The sequence below is a fragment of the Drosophila willistoni genome, assembly GCF_018902025.1.
Source record: "Drosophila willistoni isolate 14030-0811.24 chromosome XL unlocalized genomic scaffold, UCI_dwil_1.1 Seg142, whole genome shotgun sequence".
Lineage (NCBI taxonomy): Eukaryota > Metazoa > Arthropoda > Insecta > Diptera > Drosophilidae > Drosophila > Drosophila willistoni.
Window position 1 is genome coordinate 8,700,839 of NW_025814053.1, and position 24,131 is coordinate 8,724,969.

Sequence of the window (24,131 nt, forward strand, 5' to 3'; positions counted from 1 at the left end):
CTGATGATAGAACCTGGTGGTACTTGGAATAACTATACAGACAACCTGCTCACCTTTTGTGCTGCCTATGATATTAAATCTTATAAATTATTAAGATTTATTGACCTGAAGCCCGGGTAAAACCCAGTTATGGAGGTTTCTTTGTTAAACTAGACCAATTTGAAGCAATAATGCATATTCCAGAGAAGGTCCTTAATCTTTTTAGGGACTAAAATTACCGGCGTTATCATTGTTGTTGGTCTGTTATTTATTAATTGAAACATTTTGTTGAACTATTTGTTGATATTGTAATGGAAAGACACGATATTTGCACGATATTTTTGATACTAAGAGCAAAGTGCTGTTCAGAACTGTTATGCAAAAAAAGGACATGTAAAAATGGTATCAAAGTCGGGAATAGACACGAGGCGGATAGTGTATGTATGTATATCAGAGAACCGATGGTTTGTAGAAGATTTTTTTGGAAGAGTCAAAATTATGGCACCTTTCTCTTAACTCTCATTAATATGTTAAATGCGCGAACTAAGATCCCTTTCTATTGACTAATGTTTACATAAATATTTTTAAAAATAGTTACTAAATTATTTGTCTAACAATATTTTGTAATAAATTAGGTTTAAGAAACTTTCATCTTGCCACATTTGCCGCCTGAACCATTTTGGCTTCTGTTGCAATTGTCTTTGGTTTGCGGCTGCTGCTGCAAGTCGCGTCTTGTCAGAAAATTTGGTCTCTGTTGCGCTGCGCTCTCTTATTTTTTGTTTGCTCTGGTTTGCTCTTTCTCTCGCAAGCTCTTTGGCAAAGAACGTAGTAGGAGAGGGACGGTGGGGGCGGTGAAGTAACTTACAAGCTAACGGCGAAATTGGCATCACAGCTACTGCCGTAGCCGTAGCCGAAGCCGCAGCCGACGTCAGCGTCAGCGTCGTCGGCGCCGCGTCGTTGTCATCGTCATCATGATGATCATCAGCGGGTTCTTTGGTTGTGTTTTTGTTCTTTCATTTCTTGTTCTTTTTTTTTCTTCTAATTTCTTACAAGAATTTTCTTGAACAATTTTCCTGGTGGTGTCCCGGTTTTTATTAGAAGTAGCTTGGTGGCAAGTTTTCTTTGTCGTTGTTGTTGTTGGTTTTTGTTGCTGCTGCTGCAAGTTTAGAAACAGCTTTTTGTTGGGGCTGTGTCTATCACCATTTAACGGTGCTTTTGTCCATGTGTGTGTGTGTCTGTGTGTCCAGTGAGCGGGGTTGAAAGTCTTCCTTCGTTCCACATTTCAGTCACTTTGTTTGCTTACAAGCTTCTCTTATCAGCTATCAGACAAAGATGAACATTTGGCAGAACGTGCAACGTTTCAATGTGCGGCATGTGCAGCATTAAAATCAAGAAAAAGAGTGCTAATCGCAGAGAGAAAATGCTACATGTCGACGAAAAGGGATAGAGAGCAAGAAATAAGAGAGAGAGAGAGAGAGAGATAGAGAGTGACATCAAAGTGGAAAATGTAAACAGATTCATTGAGGCAACTGGCGCTGACACATTGCAAATGCACCACCTCCCTCCGCCCCTCTTCCCAACATCCCACGCCACCTCTCTCTTCTTTTATCATCATTTCGCCTGCTATGAATTTGGGCCACAAAAATGCCATCGCTGGCAATGTCCAAAAAAGCAAAATAAAAACCAAGAGAACACAACAAAAAAAAAAAACTCACATGAAAACGTCTAGTTGTGAATGTCTCGGACTTGTCGACTTGCAAATACCCTACCTCCCAACAATTTATAGCTTATTTGGGTCTCAAAAAATATCCAAAATTATGTCAAGTCTTGCCTAAGCAAAACTTTCGCAAGGACCCATAAAAACGCAAGGGAAATTGCAAGAAAATTCCCATTTAGAATATAGAAAACCATTTTAGTCATCTTCTAAGTGACCTTGCTACAGGATAATCCATGATCCATGATGAAGGATTGCCTTGAAATAATACTAAAGAAATTTATCTCAATTTGGAAATGTTCAGTCTACTTTCATATGGATGAACAGGAGATTTGTTAAATCAAATTTCTAAAGCGTCTTAAAGACCTCTAAACAAAACTGTTTCATTTGAATAAATAGTTAACTTAATTATATGAAGAACAAGTGTATAATTGGAGTTCATTTGTTCAATATACCCCACCTATATACACTATATATACAAAAAGAAAACGCATACATACAAACATACATATGTGCATATGTATGCATATATGCAAGAGAAAAGCAGCAGCAAAAGAATGCGAATGAGAATGCATATCGGAAAGGGGGGAGGGAATCATACATCCCGCTCATTCCTCTTCCCTTTGCCAATCCTTTGCTTAGTACTACACTTCTCTTCTTCTTCGACCTCCTCCTCCTTCTCCTCCTGCTGTTGCTACTGCTGGTCTTCATCTCATCGTCAACCAGACGAACGCGCGGCCAATGTTCGACGAATAAATTCGAAAATTCGCGTTGAAAATAACTCAACGTGACACATAAAAAAGTGAATGCGGATTGGTCAGAGCAGAAGGCAACCAACTTACTGGTTGGGCAAGTTAAACTGTGCGCCGTGGCGGGGAGAGGGGGGCTGGGGGGCTAGGTATGTTTGGTAGTTGGTAGTAAGAGTATTATGGGAGGAAGCATATTGAGAGACAGCTGGGAGTCAGAGTCGCTGGCATTCATGTCATGGATATGTATATCGAGAATTGTGACCACTGCTGCTGCTGCTGCTGATGCTCAGTTCCCTTCAGTATTCAACTTCTCCATGTGACCTATGTGACCAGATAACCAAAAAGAAGGGAATAGAAAGAGAACAACATGGATAACAATGAGAGATATTAAACACTTGATTCTGGATCTTTAAGAATGCAAAATCCATTTCATTTCAAAAGAATCGTTATAAAAAAACAATCTAAAGAAATCTAAGCAAGTACACTTTCATTGTTTTTTTAATTTTCATTATTTTAGACCATAAATCAGTTTTTTATAAGTAGCTCAAAGGATTAGTCTCAAGTTGAGAAATAATGTTCTTAATATACCTTTCATTAATGACTCTCTCAATGATAGACACGCAATTCCCTTTCCTATAGTTTATGCCTCTTTTCCCTTTTATGACCTTTGATTAACTAACGATTTGTAATGACTATCACAGAAGATCTATTTATCCGATGTATGTATGAAAAGCCCATATAAAGATACTCCAATAAATAAAAATCTGTACTAGGGAACCTTAATGATAGTTTAATCTTAATAAATCTTTGTGAGTATAAGCCAAACACAATTATTGGCCAGTTTAGCTTCAAAAACTTACGAGACAAAAACATTTTTTCTTACCAGGACTTGGGTTTTCGTCGATCCTTTCTATGGCAGCTTTGTATTATAGTGATCCGATCCCGAAACAACACAAACTCAACCTATCAATATTTATTTTTATTATTAAAAATTTGTATATTTGGTTTTAACTAGTTTTCTGATACCTTCAGTGGCAACTTAACCTAGCTTTACATTAAAGGGAAACAACAATAGATCACAGGTGATATTTACATACGATGATAAACGTTGCATTCAAAATTTACTATATTACATTTTTACAAAATTTACAAGACGTATTATTTGATTAGTCGTGGGACCTATTAGGGAGATCCGTTGGGTGGGGATATTCAGCTTCAGTCTTCTCTTCCTTGGTCTGGCAGTGAGACATCTGGCTAGACTATTTGGGTGACCACAGAGGCGTTGCAGATATCAACCGAGCTTTCAATATCCTTGTTTCGTACATACCAAGGTACGTTGGATATACGCCTTAGAATCTTTGATTGTGTCACACTTATCTTCTTTACATTTGATGTAGCTGCAATTCCGTATATTTATACTCCGTATTTCCATATGGGGCTTAGTATGGCTTTGTAGATTGTCACTTTGTTGTGTAATGACAGTTTGTTTGTAGGTGCGAGCCAACCAAGCCATTTTCCTTGTTTTCGCCATTACATACTGCTTGACCATGGTAATGTGGGATTTGAACTTTAATTTCCTGTAGAACCCATCATTGTGATGCCGCCGCAGGACAAGGGTCTTGTTGCAAAAGTAACCGTTGCACACTTGCTGCTGTTTACGCCTATGTTCCACATTGAAGCCCAGTCTTCAAAACTGGACACATATTGTTGTAAAGCTTTAGTGGCACAGGTGATGCTTGGGCTTCTGGTCAGCACTGCAGTGTCGTCTGCACATTATTTTCGCCCAACCTAGTTATTTCTGTACTGGTGGGCATATTAGCTTCTAGGAAACCGCGAACTAGTTGGATTTATTTCGAAAGCTCTTAAATTTGAGAGAGAACGATGCACCAAACCAAATGGATAGACAGATAATGGCTATATATATAGGAAAATGTCTCCTTTAATGCGCTACAAAATTGAGATGACCAACTTTTTTTCCTAGAAGGAACACTTTAATATACATTTATTATATCCTTAATCTTTTTTGTAAAGATTTTTGCATCGTCGTTTTTTTCTTTGACTAAAAGAGACGATAGATGAAAACTTAAAAGCTTATAATTCTCATTAATCTAATGAAAGGATTAAAAGGATTTGTTTAGAAAACAACCAAGCATATATGTTTGTATATAAAATGTATCTACTTTTATTTCATAGCATATTTGTTGCATGCAAAACTTTTAAAGTGAATCCAATTGAATTGCAATTTGCACTACAAAAATTGAGCAAACTAACTGGTAAACACAAATGGGATGGGGGTAAAAATGGAACAACAGCAATTGCCATTCAATATCCTGGACAAGGCCATGCGATGAAATCCAATTTTGCATGCACATCTTTAATGGGGGGAAGGGGAGAAAAACCCAGCGGCATGGCCGTTTATTAAGCATCCTGTCATCATAGTGTCAGTTCCTTGGAAACAAACACACACACACACACACACAGAGAGCGATTGTCCACCAATCGCAATGACGATGATGATGATGATCATGATGATGTTGCCCTCGCTTGACTGCAACTCATTCAATCGTATAGCTGACCTTTCATTCAGTCCCGCAAACCATTTTTCCCGCATCATCAGCAAGCCAGCAGACATCCTGGCAATTGGGTCAGAGAGGGTTGGGTTGGAATGGTAAATGGACGATTCTGCGGTTGACCGAAAAACGCAATTTAAGTGCACGCATATTTTCATTTTCGGGTTTCAGCCCCCAAGTGACACACGCCCACCCAACCGCTACCCCACCCCCTAGCCACCTTTCACTCAGCATGTTTCCTGTTTCACCCACCTGTTTGATTCTATGTATGTGTATATGTGAATGTGTTTTTGGTTTTAAGCCATTCTGATGATGGGCAAAGCAATTAAAATTAAAATTTTGGGCCCTGAAGGCCTTGAATTATCGAACGAGATTAAGATTAAACATCCTTGTCTTAAAGAGTTCTCTAAACGGCTTATCGTTTGAACGTATATTTTGGAAGTAAAGAACCGAATTTCTTCGTTCAGGACTTACACAAAATTTTGTATTTTGACATAATGTGAAAATGCAATTTGAAATGGTCAACGTGGACTCAGGACTGAGGAGATTGAGTATTAAAAAATGGGGAAATAATGAAATTTGAACTTGATTTTTGTTCCTTAAATTGATGAAATGAGAAAATGAACCTAGAACTGGTCAACTTATCATTTGATAGTAACGACTAATCTTTCTGTTGTAGTTATTCATAATCGTGTGGCATATCAGCTGCAGGGTATGTGAAGGTGCGTGACATAAATATAGAGTCTAAAATGCATATAAATCTTAATTACATCTCATTGCCATTATTTGCTTGCCGTTAAAGGGCAATTAGCAGACGATTTGCGGCAACATTATTTCTCTTTATTAATGTGGCATAAAGCTCTCTGCTTGCTGGGGATTGGACATTGTTGAAGTGAAATTGTTCGACTAGGATAACAACAAGAATACCAACGACGACGACGGCGAAAAGAAAACAAAAGTAAAAAGAAAAAAAGAAAGAAAATAAACATGAACAAATCGCTCGCTGCAAATAACAGAAATTACAAAATCTGATTTGACACGCAAAGCCACATTAAAAACAGCAACAAAATGCCAATGAAACAAGCAAATCGACTCGACTGGCAAATACCTTGTATTCCGAGACTCAAATGAAAGAGTCTCTTACCTTAAACATTATGTGATTGTTATAAATAGGGAAACCTTTTCGATTTCTATTTGTCGAATATAAAATCTGAGAACTTTTAGTAATAGGTATTATATGTATTAGTTTCAACTCGTTGTCAATTGACGATTCCCCGCATGCTATACTCGCTTCATGCTTAAACCAGTTGGGAATTACAGGTGCCCTAGGTAAAAAGATGGTGAGTCCCAAGTACGGAGAATTTTGCGAAATAAAATCTCGACTCTTTCACCACATTCGTTCATTTTGGTGACGTCGATATGACATCTTTTGCGACAACTACAGGGTATACAAAAAGAAAAGAATTACACCAAAAGGGAAGGGAAAAGAGAGAGAGAGAGAGAGAGAAAGAGAGGTGGCGCATGCTAGCCCTAACAATGAATGGCATATAAAGCGTTTTGCTGGAAAAGGATTATGTTTACACTTACATTTGTGCTTATTTAACGCATTGACAGCCAATGGCAACGGAATGAGAAGGTGTACGAAACGAAGGAATGTCTTTAAATGTTAATATGATGTTGACACTTAATCGGTAGCCGAATTTCATATATATACATTGATGCACTTATCATTAATAACAAATGCCACCTGTCCAATTGCCAGGATTAAATTTGTTGTTCTTTGCATTAAAGTTAAATTTCCGTGTTGGTGTCCATGTCCTTGGCAGGCATTCATTCTTTATGCATCTATATGTATGTATGTATGTATGTATGTATATACATGTGCATTGTTGTCGCCTATTGTTTGTTAATTGAATTGTCCTTGATATGGCTGGTTTGGCTGGTGGCTTATGGATTTGTATGAACGTTGCCAGGGCAACCTTTGGGTGACAACAGGCTGTGAGCTGTGAGCTGGGGCTGGGACGAAGGGAGGGCCTTGACATTTTTAAGCGCATCGTGAATGGCCTCGCGTTGGCGTCCTTGCCGCTTATTTGCGTTGCCTTTTGCAATGCAACAGCCGTAAAATGTGCTTGCACTTTGTCTTCGCCTGCTGCCTTTATTTTTGTGCTCTCTCTCACTCTCTCCTGCTCGTCATTTTTGTGTTTTTGTTAGCTGTTGGCTTTGTCTTTTAACTTGGCGCCCTCTTCTAGTTCTTGGCTTGACTCATTCATTATGACGGCAGCCATTGTATTGTATTTTCCTCAAGATAAAAGTGCAAAACAGGAAGATGAAATGAAGTAGCATGAAATCCATGTGTGCGCCTGAGAGTGTGTGGGAGATTGTGTGTGTGTGTGTCAAGTTGCTAAAATTAAAAATAACATAAATCTACCATATGGTTCGTATGTCAACGGTGTGAAAGATATTTAACAAAATACCTTTTCGAGAACAATAAACTTCAAAATCTTTTATTAAATGGTCAGAACAAAGTGGAATGTGGGAAATTTTCTTCACCCAGAATAATATTTCATTACTCGAGTAAAATTACTTGATGCAAGAGAAAATGCAAATGTTCTCCCTTAACTTTGAAGCCTTTTTTTTTTCTTTGTACTTTTCTATAACTAAGGATCTTAAGAAGAGCCTTCTTATGCTTCTTTTCTCTATTTTCCTATTCCATTATTGAATTTTAGTGTGCATTTATTTACGAATAATTATAGTTAACATTGTAATTGAGAAATATTTTGAATCGACAAAGCTTTTTATTTATTTACGAATAATTATAGTTAACATTGTAATTGAGAAATATTTTGAATCGACAAAACTTCACGGACAACTTTAACAAAAAAGTTTTCTAATTTTATCCCTTTTTTAGTTGAAAGGAATAATGTTAAGGCATTCCATTCTATTTGTGTTTATATAGAGCTTACATTAAAATGTCTAACCTGTTGTTTGTTATGACCAACCATCATCATCATCATCATCATAATGATGAGTGTCATCATTATGTGTTATATTTATGTAACGCCCAACAACACTCGTTCGCGGTCGCTCATCAAGCATTGCCCGTAGGCGTCGATAATTGTTCTATTAGGCAAATGAGTACCAGGTTGCTACCTGATGAGACGAGTCAAGGCACACACAAAGAGTGAGAGAGGGAAAGAGAAAGACAATCAGGCAGGCTGGCAGGCAGACAGCCAGTCAGACAGACATGACGGGGTCCGTGCGATAAATACGCCCACTTTTCCCTGGCTGATTGTGCCCTCGCCCTTGATTGTGGGATAGTGTGCCTGTGCCTGGTGTTTCTCTCTCTGTGTGTGTGTGTGTGGATTTCTGCATGCATTTGTGTCAAGGTTGTCGACTGGTTAGTTGGTCTGTCTGTCGGATGGTTGGTCGGTTAGTTGGCAGCTGTGGACAGCCTCAACTGGACTCGCCACTCATTGTTGTTGTTGATTATGATGATGATGATGATGATGATGATGGGCTCAAGTGCAATTCGAAACATTAACATGCAAATTATATATACATGCATTTACTAGAACATTTAGTTAAGATATTCATAGTTTGTTCTAGGAAATCGTTAGCCAGCAATGAGAAGAAAAAAAAGAACAAATGCCTTCAAGGGTCTTAATTTATCATGATTGAATCAACTAACTTATGAAAACATATAATTTGCATTCGATTTAATTTAAAAAGTCCTTTGATCAGGTCATAAAGGAAAAAGAGTTAGTTAAGAATTATTGAAAAGGAAGTGAAGGAAACAAACGATAAACTTTTAGTTTGAAACAATTTTTTTGCTTTTTGTCATTAACACAAATGGGTAAAAGCCTTATATAAAAGTTGCCCCACGTTGGGCGCCAATTTTTTATATTCTTGCGAAATGAAATTTTTCTCGCAATCAACTGAAGCGAAAATGGAATTTTCTTTAAGAACTTGTCACCTAATTTCAGCTGTCTTCAGTTTTTATTATCGCATCATTCAATCGGCGGACTGATGCCACTGACATTGCCGGTTCAACCCACACGTGAAGTTTTAGTCTGACTTTATCTTTGTGCCCCTTGTGTGTGTGTGTGTGTGTGTGTTGGTTGTCTTTTCTTCTGTTTTCTTCAACTTTGATCTTGGTTGGATCAAGTTGTTGTAGCATTTGCATGGTTGGAGAAACCGACAACCAAGTTTTTCATTTCTTTTCTTCTCTTCTTCATTTGTTCTCACGTCCTACCTCTACTTTTGGCCATTATAATGTACCATTCCCGTCCATGTGCGGGTAAGCGTGACCATTTTGACTTCATTATTTTCCCCTCGTCTGTCCCCATCCCGTTCATCCACACAAAGTTTAGTTTCGCTCAGCTGTTGGCGTCTCGTCGTGTGTGTCCATTTCCGTCCATTTGTCAGCCGGACAAGAGGAGACATACATATGTCTGTGTGTGTGTGTGTGTGTGTGTGTGTGCCAAAAATCTCACGCTCTGCAAGTCGAATGTATGTATCTCTTATCTAGTTGTGTCTTTGTGGTCTTGTCTAGCCTGGACATGAGCTCTTGAGGGGGGAAAGGAGTTGCAACAATAAGAAGTATAAATAATTTAGCAAACAACAATTTACATAAAAGAAAATGGTAACGAAATTAAACATAATCTTTTTGTTGCTTCTCTCCTTTTCTCAAACTCGTATCTCTCAGCATATATACACTCTCTTCTCAGTTCTCCATTCTCCAATCTCCAATTTACGAAATGGAAAAGTCGTTGCTGGCATTTTCACAGGCCTGATCAACAACTTTCACCAATTGATGATGGTGTTTTTTCTCTCCCTCTCCGTCTCTCTCTCTCTCTCTCTCTCTCTCTCTCGCATTTTCCCATTTTTTCTTTTATTATATGCTGAGCTGCCTCTGCCGCATGCCCTTAATGGCTTAAAAGATACAAATGTATCTGCAACTGCAGCAAAGTCAATTTAGTCCCGTTGCGTTTGGGTCAAGGTAGAATGCAATGGTGTAAAATGGAATGAATCACTCTCCTTTTTGGCTACCATTTGAGCATGACTCATGACACATGGCCAAAAAGAACACACACAACACAACAAGAAAAAATAAAGTGGGGGAAAAAAAAGTTATCAACGGGACATGCGGCACGCGCACTTCCAACCACTTGTCCAGTATTCCAACTTGTATGGCTTTTGTCTTATATACATATATGTAAATATCATCCACGTACATACATATATGTATAATATATATTGTAGGAATGTATGTACGTCAGTATATTTCATATACACACATGGCCAACACAAATACATACTTTACTTTTCCTTATCTTATCAAGAAAGAAGAGTGCAAAAAACAAAATTCCAAAATTCTCTTTCAACAGAAATGAAAATAGAGGCAGCCACAGAGCAGCAACAGATTTCATTTATCAACAAATATAACAACAATCAAATAAAATGAAATTAAATGAAATTCTTAAATTAAGAAAATCACAACAAAAATAAAGAGAATGATATACAACTTGCAAATGTCTTGTGTTTAAAACTAAAGATCCTGAGAAAGGTAACCAAATATCCTTTTAAATATTTGCCACAGATATTTGCCCCCATTTACATTTCGTAGAGTATCTGGCGGATACTATTATGAGCAAACCTAAAATAAAAGCTACAACTTAAATTCAAATTACTTATCGCTAAATGTATTTTCGTTGCTGTTGCTATTATTATTATTATTATTGTTGTTGTTGTTGTTGTAGATGATAGTGTGTTAGTGTTGGTGTTGATAAAGAAAGTCTGGAAAGTCTCATGTTGGATCTATCCAGCCTACTTGAATGTGTGAAGATTCTGGAAGATTTATTGTTCTTTTGGTTTTTGGTTAATTTTCTTAATATATATATTTTGTTGTTGTTTGGTTTTTAAATTAGTGTAAACATGTCTTTTTTTTATACATTTAGACCACAGACCACACGACTAAATGCCAACAACATTATTTTTTTATACATATGTATATTTAAGTTTCCAAATTGTGACTCATAGAATTGATTTACATTACGACAACACTGATTTGAGTCAGTTAAAAAATATTCGAAACTGGACATAGTTATAAAGATTCCATAATACATAAATTAAATTTAGGATAAGTGCATATATTCTTAAATTTCTTTTAACTAAAAATTAAAATATGTAGATTTATCTTTCTAAATAATACCACAAATTAATCAAAGTCATAAGCCGATGGCTATAGTTGCTGGGGCTAAAAAAAAAAATAGTTAGGTTGATGGTTTCCAAGTATTATACTAAACTAAATAATAATAATCATCAAAATCGGTTGAACTTCTTCAATAAGGATAGTAAAAATTGAAGTTTAAGTTGAAGTTGCGACAAATTATTTCGTTTACGTTTAACTTTTTAATTTTTCATTTAAATAATACGGAAATATTCATTTAAAACCTTTTTTAAATACATAGAAATACATTTTTTTGCAAAGATTTGGCTAAAAAAAAAACCAGGTTGCTTATGTTACCTTAAACAGTTAAAGTTTAACTCGTTGAGAAGTAAGTAAAATTATTTCTAAATTCATTTTAATGTTTTACTTCTCAAAATATACAAGTATTTATAACAATTTGGATTATTCATATGGGGTGAGGCGTCAATTGATCGGAAATAAAACTATAAGAACAATTGAAAAAGTGTTTGCAAATATGAAATCCACTTATTTGCCTTTTTTCTTCAGTTATAAAGTATAGAATAATTAAGCAATATTATTTACTTTCCCAATATGTAAAAAAAGAAATTTAAGTAATACTATTTTAACATATTTTGGTCACTTTTCCAACCATTTGGTTTAAAAAGCTTCGTAAATATGATAAAAAGTCAAAACTTTGTGCATTTCACTCCTCTTTAATATATGTATGTTTGAAATTGACATTTATATTGTCAAAATGTGCTCCAGATATCTTTTTTAGAGTCGTTTAGTTAAGTAAAACGGATTCTTTTGCTCAGAGAGTTATCCTTTAGACGGGATGTTCATTTTACTTGAGCAATCAACCTCGCATTACACTGAGCCAAGGCTCTTTAATGATTGTATGATGTTAACACGATGAGAGGACGATATGTAGAAGATGATGACCATGACTCCCACGAGGACATTTTGGCTTTTCAGACCCAAGACAATTTCTGAAAAGCCAGTCATATTATCGTTATATTTTCCTTTTTGGCTGCCATCTAATATGTTTTACATTTTGCTTCCTTATGCTGTTGTTGTTGTTGTTATTGTCACGCTCAATTGCTTGACCACTACGTCACACAGGGCAAGCGAGAGAATTGACTTCGTTCGTATGGTATTCGGCTCAACATCCTTTCAACCAATCAGAGAGCAGCGTTTTGACTTCGTGCGTTTCGTTGCATAATGCGACAAGTGTTGGGCAAAAACACAATAACAACGAAAACAGCAAAAGCATAAAGGCAAAGCCAAAAGCCAGCAAAAACAACATCCAGCAACAAATAGAAGAGTCGAGAATAGGTCTTTTCTCTCTCCCTCTCTTTCTCTCTGATTCTCTCGTGCTGTGGAACTGGCCATATCTGCCTCTCCAAAACTCTCTGGTCATACTCTCTCACTTTGCCTCTCTTTTGTCTGCTGCACATCGTTTGCTTTTCGCTTAATGTTGGCAGAAATGGCTCGATGTTGCCATCAATGCACACTGGTACGAATAACTACGTTTTGCACACAAAATAAAAAAAATTCAAAGCAAAACCTTTGCAAATCGCAAACATTGTTAGACAAAGCAACTATTGCATTGCAATATGATTTTGATTTAGTTGTATGTTCAAAATATTTACACAGATATGACGATTTGACATAAAATATTGGTTACGTAAAACTCGTAAAAACAATGTACAATTTCTGGCTAAAATGTCTCGACCTTTGCCCAGTGTGCAAATGGCTCGACGGCTCAAGTTCGATTGTAGTTGCAAGGAGTTCTGTGTGCTTCGTGTGGTTGCGTTTGGCTTCGTGCGGTTGGGAATGACTTCGTGTGGTTTGACTACAACATTAGGCGGTTCGAAGGTTGTTGTTTTTTGTTTTTCTGTTTTGTGTTATTATTGTTTTTGCTCTCTTGTGGAAAAGACATCGGTCGAAATGAGCGCGCAACGCAAAGTAAAAATTGAACCGAAAGAAGTGCCAAATTCGTATTAACGTTTACAAAAATGCAAAAACACTTTACCTGTCGACTCGTTTACAACGGCGTCGCGTTAAACGCAGCGGTAAAAAACAAGAAGAAGAGTAGTAGAAAATAGAAAATATTGTGAATCGTACACGGGCAAAACGTACGCGTCGTCGCGTCGCAGTGTTCGCCCACAGCAGCAGCAGCAGCAGCAGCAACGACAGCTACAAAATAAATGTAAAGTTTTTGCGCGTTTTTATATTGTGTTGCTGCTGTGTGTGTTTGTTGTTGTTGTAGTAGTTTTTCTTCCTTTTTGTTTTGTTTTGTTTTTGTTGCTGTTGTTATTTTTGTTGTACGCGCAGTGCGTTTAGTCTGGCGTTGTTGTTGTTTTATGCAGTTTTTGTTGTTATTGCGGCGTATTGCAACAAAAAACAAAAGTGGCAAAGTTTTCGCCTTTAGCCCATTGCTCATACGCCCCGTTGTTGTCGTCGCCATATAGACACAGACATAGACTTACACACAGAGAGACAGACAGACACATTACGCACACGTTGAAAAGAAAGAGACTAAAATACACACACACAGAGACAGTCAGGCACACACACACACACACACAACAGACACATGCTAACAACTACGCGCGCGGTTTTGTTGTTGTTGTTGGTTTTCTGCTGATGACGTGCAAAAAAAAAAAATACAAAAAAATAACCAACTTAAGTTTTGTGATATTTTTTGTTGTTGTTTTTGTGTGCTGCCAGTGAAAAGTAAAAGAGAAAAATTTTACACCAAAAGAATTTTAGTTTTTTTTTTTTAAATTAAATTTTAATAAAAATAAATGAACCACAATTTAAAGTATGTAAAATCTCTACCATACATGAAAAGCGAACAAACACACACACACAGACACACACACATACATAGGCACAGAGAGCAACAAGTTTGTGTTCCACAAAATTTCCATTGCCTATTTGGTTATTTTGTTGTTGTTGTTGTTGTTGCTGTGTTTTTAGCTGCAATTGCAATTTAAAATTTATTTCACAATGAGAAGCAAGAATTTGTTGTTGTTTTTGTTGTATCTTTACTGATAAACAAAAACGACATCTTGAAAACTTCTAACAATTTCTAGAGTACATCAAACCTAGCCAAATGGATATTGGAAGTACCTTCTATACCTTTCTTTCTGATCAGATCAGATTTACCTAAAATTGGTTTGAAATTTCAAAATTAATTTCTCCTAGTTTAAAACAAAGTCAAGAAAAACTTGCTAAGTGTATTTCGATGTGTATACAAAATACTGATTGATTTTTAATTGCTATTAGTTGATTTAGTAAGTGATTAAATTTTAGTTGAAACAAAATACTTTGGGTGAAAGATGAGAAGCAATTTTAAAACGTTTTTAAAGTGTAATATTTAATATCCAATTTGGATTAATTATTTACAATTACATACTAAAAATTGCTATATACAAAACAAAGATTTATAAATTGTGTTGAAATCAAAAAGAAAACAATGTTAGTATTCCCTTCAAAAAAGTTCACAAAAGTCGGTAAACTTTGCTGCTCACATTTCGTCACTTTTAATGACGAATTAGTTGTTTAGTTGTCTGATGAAATATGAGAATAATTTTGCATTTTGATTTTTAAAATCATTTCATTGAAAATTTAATTTGCACCGATAAAAAAAGGCATAAACAATTATTATTGGTTAAAAAATTTCATACTCTTGTTTCCTTCTTATTTTTCAAAACACACTTCTTTTCTGTAAAAAGAAATTTATTTACATTTTTCTAAGTGTAGATTTGTTTTCCTATGAAATGAATGAAAAATTAAGCTTTACTTGATAATGCCTTATATGGTATTCTCCCCTTATCGCCCCAAATTCCCTTCAATAATCGCAATCTGATTCATGGGAAACCATAGAACAAAAATATTTCTTTTGAAATTTGTTAATTTGTTAATAAAAAATGAAATACCATATACAATGAACGGATATACATTAGGGTTAGCCGTTCAGAAAATGTACATTTTCGGTTTAAAAAATTTAGTAATTTTTGTCAATTTGAAGATTTATAAAAACTATTATTATTTTGGCGTAAAGACAAACGCAAAAAGCAAAAAATTATTAGAAATGTAGATATTTCGGGGGGAGACCCCCCAATTTTCCCTCTGAAACCGACCATATCAGATACGTATTTATGTTTCAGTTGATGTTTTATTTATATCCAGTAAAATAATGCAGCCATAGCTTTTCAAATTTTACTAAATACTCGTTTTTAGACGATTTTACTAAAGCCATGATTTGTTCAAACACTTTGTTGTTAATTTCAAAGATGGTCAAGGACTATCTTCGATTTCAATGATAGTCAAGACCTTTCTGTTGTCCTCTCTTACACCATTATCCACAAATGTTGCTGGATATATAATTGAATGTTCCTATTTCAACAGAAAACTTTGAACCCCGAATGAAACTTTTTGTTTTTAAAATAAAGAATGTTCTAAGCAAGTGCTGAGTAATAACAAAAGCTAAAGATCAGGCATTTCTTTGCATAAATACCTAATTAGAATTTTGTATATCCTTTCAAAAGGAAGCAACGACAACTTTAGAGACTAAAGGAATGAAGAGAATTTGTTAGACTCGAACATTAAGTCTTTGTTGATCCATCTTCTTTTCCAGTATCCCCGAAAGAACTAGCTTTTAGTATTAAGTCACCATGGAAAAAAAAGAACTTACTAAAAATTCATTAAACTATGTAAAACAATTTTTGAAAAAAGTTTTTCGGAAGCATTTAACAGGACGTATGTACATGTTTATATACATACAGAAGAATGACGGGTTCTCTTAAAAAGATGAGATGATGTATGTATGCTATTGTGGCATGTTAATTGATCTTAGGAGTATTTCACTTAGTCTAAAATATTATGTATAAGTGTGTACAAATGCTAAAGAAAATTCTTTTTGAAATCTTCATCTGCGTGGGCTAGTTTCTTAAGAAAATTTAGATATCTTTCAGTTTACTCTTTTTTACTTGATCATTGAAATGGTATATATAGCAATTTTGGATGATATTTCGGTACTTATAGTTCAATAATATTTAATCTATCCATCCCATTCAAAAGTAGTCATTCACTTTTTTGTTTTATTCATTCATGCATTGTGCTGGCAGCTATTCTTCTCTCTGTTTTCACTTTGTTGTTATTTGTTCTTAGTTTTCTTGGTGTCATACAACGCATAAGGACACGCAGCATAAGGACTCACACACACGCATACACATACACGCCTTTACACTTTAATTCCTGCTTCTTATTTAGCATCTGCGCCGGGTGTTACTCAACAGACGGCAACGGGCGGCCGCCGCTTCAATGTCAATAAGAAGCAGCAGCGGCTGTGGCCACGGCGGCGGCTGAGGCAGAGGCTACGGCGGCGGCTGTTACCACTCAGTCAGTCAGTCATTAAGCGAGTCATTCAGTCAGCCTGTCTGTGCACGCGCTCAGGACGTGCTGAAACATGTACACACACACACACATACATATGTATGTATTAAGGAAGCAACAGTTCCTCATCCTTCACTGCTTATCCCTTTTCATTTACTCTCTTTCGCTCTTCCTCTCTCTGGCTCTACGCGCTCTCTCTCTCTCTCTCTCTCTTTACGCTTAGTTGGCTCATGAATGATTGCACTTAAGCCGGCCGCTAATATTATTTGTGCCAGCCGTTTACCGTTTACTTTATTGTTTCTCTCCTGTCGACTACCTGCTTTTCTTTTCACATCTCTTTCATAATGTTGTTATTTTTATTTCTCTTCTTTCTGTCACATGTGACGTATGCGTAATCAATGAGGTTAGAATTTAAAAATGGTTTATTATGAAATTGGCTTCATATAGGTGGAACTAAAACATCGACGTTTACTAAAAATAAACTAGTTAGATCATATATCAACGTTTTTAGTTACTCTCGTCATCAAATATATACAAATAAATGCCGCCAAATGCGAAGAAGTTGATTTTGGATCAACGGAAACTTCAATTGAGCACTTTAATTCCTTAAAACATTTTCAAGGAACTTGCAAAGAGAAGCCATTGAGTAATAATCAAAAAATGGGGAAATGTCAGGAAGTAAATGTTGACTTTAGTTCACAATGAATTTCAGCACTAAAAAAATAGCTAAAAATGTGAAATTTTGAATTTTGATTAATTGAAAGAAAAAACAACAAATGAAAAATTTCTTGTAATAGTAATTACAATAAGAAAGGGTACCACAGTGAGTTGTGTATTTGATGTCTTGTGAGGTCTTCTTGATGGGCAGCCGAAATTCTGTTTAAAATTTTTAAGGGTTGTGCATGACGCAGTTGTTCGTCACACACACAAACACACACACACACATAGAGAGACACACATGTCAGCTGGTTAAGGGTTATGTATTCCTTGCCTTTTCGTTTTTCTTTCTTTTAAACTCGTTTCGCGTTCTGCGACGCACTTTTAAATGTCCTTGAGAAGGATGTTGTTGTTGTTGTTGGTATTTTTATTGTCCTTCAGCCTGACGTTTCTCATCGGTGGGAACTTTATTTAATAATTTGCTTCTTCTTCTTCTCTTCTTTTCCACATACACAAGCAAAACCTATTTCAAATCATATTAGGTAAACATAAGAATTGAATATGAAAGAATTGCTAATACACGTCACCCTGAGCCTACCTCCTACCTCCCCCCTCCCGGCCCAAAGTCTCTATGCACATATATACAATGTATTGAATTAAAAGAAAGGAAGAGAGTGAGAAAGAGATACAGAGACCAATGAGCGAGAGGAAAATAATGCAATTAACTGTTGCATTTGCTGCGCAATTGAATGTCAGACTGGAAGAGAGGGAGAGACAGAGCATGAGAGTTCGGGCACGTTGTCGATGACTATGAGAGGAGAGGGTAAATTGTTTTGTTCTTTTTTTTTTTTTGGTGTAGCAGGGACAGAGCCTAAGTAGAGCAGCAGAACTTGAACAAGTTTTGGTTTTTTTTTTTAACAAGTTGCCAAGTCATACATGGAAAATTTATCAAAAATTTTAAAGTGTGTGATTTCTACATATTATATATAGAAATATATCGAATATAGAAAATATGTATTGACATGGGCGATAAGAGAATAAGTAGAGTGAGTGATCATATTGCCGCTTTTCTTTACCCCTATCAACGATCACTAATAATGCCTAAAACAATATATGTAGATATCGATAAGCGTATCCTAAAATCCTTTACGGTTAAAATCGATTTTCACACAAGTGCAAGATCATCGAGCTTAAAGGATTTTGTGGGCAGAAAGAGTAAAGCAGAGGGGACTAGGACTAGCAAAAGTCCTGAAAGGACACTTATTTGCCTCGTCAGTTTCTCTGGAGAGAAGAAGTTATAAAAATAATAGTGTAACTTTATTTACGATCCATTTTGTCATAGTTTTCCCTTGTGTTTCTTGTGGCTGGTGGTCAATGCATTTCGAAAAAATAGTCAATCACTTGATTTTTCGTCAGCGCGCCTACATTTTTTATTCATACAATATTTCTTTCTTTTATCGCCGTCGCCGTCGCAGTCGCGGAGGGCACACTAACTGAGAGAGAGAGAGAGGGTGTTTGTGGGGGGAATATGAGTGAATGAATTCTTGCTTGTAGTCAGTCGGTTGGGCTGTTTCTCTTGTTGTGACCTTCGCATAGCGGCGTGTCGTCGACAGCTTCGCTTATTATAAGTATTACCGAGCATTCATTCGCTGCTTATTTTTGCCGCTGCTGCTGCTATCCAAGTCCACGCTTTATCGCATAGTTTTGTATATGTTAATTTGATTCCCCTTAAACCCCGCCCCTACTGGGTCCCACTCGTCGCCATCGCCATCGCCGTGGTCGTCGTCTCCTCGTCAGTCATCAAATGTTACTTCAACTATGAATATGGCCAAGCCTCAGAGCACAAATAATGAACTCACTTGCCAAGCGAAACCGGAAGCCCTCGCAGTCGTTGTTGTTGTTGTTTTTGTTGGTCTTGTTGGTCGTACCGTCGCTTAGATGAAACATGTTTCTTCTTCTTTTTTGTTTAATACCCTCTATCACAAAAAAAAAAAAAAAACAAAAATCAAAGAAAAAGGAGTCAACCCACAAAAGTAACTTTGAGAGTGACTTAATTTTGCTTTATGAATTAAAATATTTAAGTATAGGGTATCTCAAAGTCGTTATTTTCTAAGCTTGTCTTGTGTGTGTGGAATTTCTTTTCCTTATTTTTTTTTCTTGTATTTTTGTTGTTGTTTTGTTTCTTTGCTACATAGAAAGTAACTGGCTTTAAAAAAGGTTTTATATATGTTTGTTTTCATGTGAATCGTATTCAAAATTATTGTCATTTTAGTTTTAAATAATTTCAAATTCTTGGAAAATTTGCTCCCAATACACGGAGCACCTTCCCCGCCCTCCCACTGCTCAAAGGCCAACTATGTACTATATTGACAATCTAATTTGATTTATGGCCAAATTGTCGCCACACTTTCGGAGACTTCAAACATTAAAAACAACACTCACGAGGGTTGTCATTAAAATGTTTCTTTGTAACTCAAAATCTACTTGAATTTTTTTAAGTATTAAAGAAAAGTGAGCGAAAAGAAAAATATGATAAGTCCGTATCAAAATCGGATTTAGGATACCTTTAAAAAGCTTTTTAGTAGTAGTTTAAAATGTTTTCTCAATACTCTATAATTAACCCTCGGTAAATTTTTGCGCCATTTTCATTTCCTTTTCATAGTTTTGTAGCTTTTATTTTGGACATTTTGATTTTAATGTTTTAATGTCCCGTGGGTTTCAATTCTTGGTCTCGAAATGTCTCACACTCACACACACACACACACAGACACACAATAAAGAAACAAAAACAAAAATAACACCAAACAGCTAGAAAAATATTCTCAAAATGAAAGAAATCATTTCGTATGAAATAGAAATCACAAAAGTTGAAAAAAAAAACAACAACACATTCTTTATGTATAAAAGAAAAATAACAATTTTGCGGGGATGAACCGATAAATCGATCAATTAAAATGTGAAATCAAAATCAATACAAAGTCAATCAAAATGCATGAACATTTTACTATGTGGATTAATTTTGGATTACCATTTTTTAAATGTTTGTATATTCCCTTATATATTTTTTTGTTTTTTTGTTAAGTTATTTTTTATTTAGTTAGCTATTGGGTGAAAGCTAAAACGAAAGTTGAATTAAATTTTACTTATTACATTGATCTATTGTATCCTGGCTTATTCCCGATTTCCGGTTCTCTTTATACTTGATTCCCAAATTTGATAAAAGCATTTAATGATAGACAAAAATAACTATCCAAAAACAAAGTATCAAATGCAAACAAAAAATTGTATTAAGTACGTTCTATATAATTGTAGACTATATTATAGGTGGAATATCAGTTTTGATTTACTACGATAAGAGAAATCAGTATATTAGAATAAGCCATTAAAAATCCTACTGTAAAATTGATTTGAAAATATCTCAAAGATGTTTCTTAAGATTTACTGTGTGATATTATTTATTTAGAGCACGTTTTTATCCCTATGAGGCCAAGTTTGCTTCTGATTCTAAAATTTGGTTGCTCAACAATTATTTTAACTGAAATTTTTTTTAAGATCTTTTGCTCTTTGCTGGACATAAAGATATTATCATGTAAATGGTGTTGGTTCTTTATTTCATTAACTTGAAATGATATTACGTATACGTACCGTAGTATACAATATACAAAGGTCATTTATGTATTGCACGTATAAAAAATTGAAATCATAAAATAAGGCTTAAATCTTCCTTTATATATATTACATTGTCCGTAAATATTTGGTTCCAACGGGCCACGCAGAGCTCTTTTAAGAAAGTTAATCATTCCGACTAGCGGAAAATTGGTAATATAATGTGCTTAAAGTAAACAGCTTTGAATTTCTTGTCATATATATATTGCAAGAACCTTTAATTAAGAACTTAAACCAAGAAACATATTTAAAGTAATATTCAGGACAACTGATTTTGCTGGTTTTGCAACAAACAAAAAAGTAAAAAAATCCAAATTTATGCTAAATTCTGTAATTTAATTTGTTTTTGTTATTTAATATGCTTTTTCACCCCATCTCGCTCATTTAATTTATTTTAAAACCTTTCTATACTAATCAATGTGGATTTTTTGTAATTGATTGCCCAGAAAGACTAGAATACAAAATAATATTGATAGTTGGTTTAGTTCATATTAACTAGAGAATTTGGTTAGGTTAGTTTAGGTTAGACTGATGGACCTCCGATTGGAACTAGAGAATTAAGTAACTAATAATTAAACACACAGTTTAAGATCTCCTAAGTTGTCTATAACCGATTCAGTTTCTCCTTATGTGTGTGTGTGTGTGTGTGTGTGTGTGTTTGTGTGTGTCTGATAGAGTGTGTTTGTAAGGGTATGTGTTTGTTTTATGCAAATTGCTTAAATGCTAATTGAAATGTGTTAATTTAATTGGCAGATACAATTTTGCTCTGAGGTTTGGTAAATCTTTTTATACCCTATCAAAATGACCTTGACAATTTATCAATAAGGCTGAAAGGAACAGCCTAAGTTAATAACAATTGAAAACTCGCTAAAGGAAAGTGTCCTTCATAGAAATAGGTAATAAAAATGAGAAGTTTTTAAGAAAATAATGGAAGTGTCCTCTTACCGCATCATGAAGGGATTAAAGAAAATGTCCTTAATAGAAATAAGAATTTTCTAAAAATTTTTCCTCTTGATGGAAGCTAAAAAAAATTTTGGTTAAAGAAGTGTAATTAATATTCTCTTGAAAGAGAGATGCCAATCTCAATATCATAGTCATCTGCATACAGAATTTTCTACTAGAGTACAGGGTATTTACAATGTCGGAATCATTGTTGGTCTTCAAAAGACAAAATAAAAAACTATTTTAACGTACTATCCGACTGGTTTATTGTGTGCTTTTTCGTTTAGAGTTAAGACAGCAACAACAACAAATAACAATAATAGTGTTAGTAGCCGTAGTAGTAATAGTAAAAAGGAGGCTAATGAATAAATATAAGCCATAAAATCAGAGACACTAAAAAAACCAAAAACAAAAACACACACAATCCAAATTAAGCAAACTGAAATATTGAAAAATCAAGTAAACTTAATCAACGTCACCGACTTGGCTATACGCTGCACTTGCAGCTATTTTGTTTATCTTCTCTTTGACTATTCCCACTTCGATATACATATACCAAAATTTGGTGAACAGGTGAACTTTGATTGTAATTCATGTATATTCGACTACTCCCCTATATGGTTGCAGGGTATCAAAAAAAGTTGAGCGGCATTTTGCTTGGCACACACAACATACAACTACATATACATAAAACAAACATTTATTTACATATTCAATCAAAACTGAAGAGTCATATGCAACAGAAACATAAAAAGCAAAAACAAAAACAAAACTAAAAACTGCAAAATTAAACAACAAACTAAAAAAAAGACGAAAAACCAAAAACGACAAAGATGAAAAAAAGAGCAAATAGAAAACCAAATAAAAATAAAAATACAAATTTTTTCGGTGCTACATAAAAAACAAAAAACGTGTCAATGGCGTAAGCAAAAGTTGCTAAAGTTAAAAACAAAAACCCAAAGCTAAAACTAAAAAAACAAAAACCAAAAAATATAAGAGAAGTGAAAGAGAGATTTTTGTATTATTTTTTATTACTATATTTATGTTTTTTAAATTTTATTATTTACATATATAAGTATATACGCATAGACAAATTACATATGTCTATGGTGTGGGAGTGAGAAAGAGTTGCTGTGTGAGTATTTTCTTGTCTTTATTTGTCTCACTCTTTCTCTCCCTCTCTCTCTCTGTTTCTCTCTCTGTGTGTGTGTGTGTATTTTAGTTGTTGTCGTTATTATTATTGTTGTTGTTGTTGTAACTCTTACACATTATCAACTCCTTTGCCAACTCACTCATTCGTTCTCTCTGCGCTCTTCCACTTCCACTCTAACCTCATCAATTCACTATGTATATATATAGGTACATATGTCCCGATTTGATTCGATTCATTCATTCTAACACTCAGTCATTGCTTATATATTCTAGTTACGATTCGCTTCATTTGTTTCTGCACCTGTCAATCATTCATCTATCTGAATCATCCAGCGCCAACAGAGTTGGCTTCATGGCAAGAAAAACTCTTTTTGGTTTTTTCTCGTTTTTTTCCCCCCTTCCATAAAATGTCCAGTGTAAACACATTTGTTTCATATTCATTCGTTCAAGTATTGTATTGAAAGCATTATTATTTGATGATCTCATATGACTCATTTGATTCGATTTGATTCATATTTTTCCCTTCTTTTCTTTGTCTAAATATTTATTAAGATATTCATTGAAATTTTCCATCAATATATGATTAACATTTATTCTAGATTGCCATTATATTATTTAATTTATAAAAAATTTCTGGAAATTGTGGTTAATAATGGAAAGGTGTTTACAGGTTGAGGTTCTTCTCTAATCAGCTGATCAGTTGTATATAGAAGAAGTGATGGGATTATTTCAAATTGTGGGAATGCTTTTTGTGGATTTGGACGGGAACTTCTTTAGAACCTTCTTAAGAAAGGTTAAAAGAGTGTTTACTCCATGTGGAGTGTTTACTGTAGAAAATTATTTGAATGTTTAAGCACTTTTTTTGTTGCATGAACGTCGTCGATGTGTTTCACAAATTTGTGGCCAGAGTGAATAATGAAGGTAGACACGCCTACTTATTCACCTACTTCAACTTCTTTTCTTTCTTTCCATTTGCTTCTTCATCTTCTTCTTATTATTCTTCTTAGCGGTATGTCAATCGCCACAGACGCCTGATTATAATGCCCTTTGGGGCCGATCCTGATGCATTGTGGTAGTTGTTGGTAATGCTGGCTGGCACAGCTGAC

At 35.0% G+C, this 24,131-nt stretch overlaps 1 protein-coding gene across 3 annotated transcripts in view; it reads left to right on the plus strand.

Moving 5' to 3' along the window:
• The window catches only part of LOC6644804 (bromodomain-containing protein DDB_G0280777), a 47,583-nt gene that overhangs the window by 10,941 nt on the left and 12,511 nt on the right, over positions 1-24,131 (plus strand). The window contains exon 1 of one of the 3 annotated variants that reach the window (XM_023177092.2): positions 20,260-20,305. The exons of 1 other annotated variant lie outside the window; for it this stretch is intronic. In XM_023177092.2, coding sequence (XP_023032860.2) covers positions 20,272-20,305 — 34 coding nt within the window. In that variant the 5' untranslated portion in view covers positions 20,260-20,271. Of the gene's footprint in view, positions 1-20,259; positions 20,306-22,988; positions 23,009-24,131 lie in introns of those variants that run through there. One more of the 3 variants, XM_023177094.2, reaches the window with a different exon arrangement.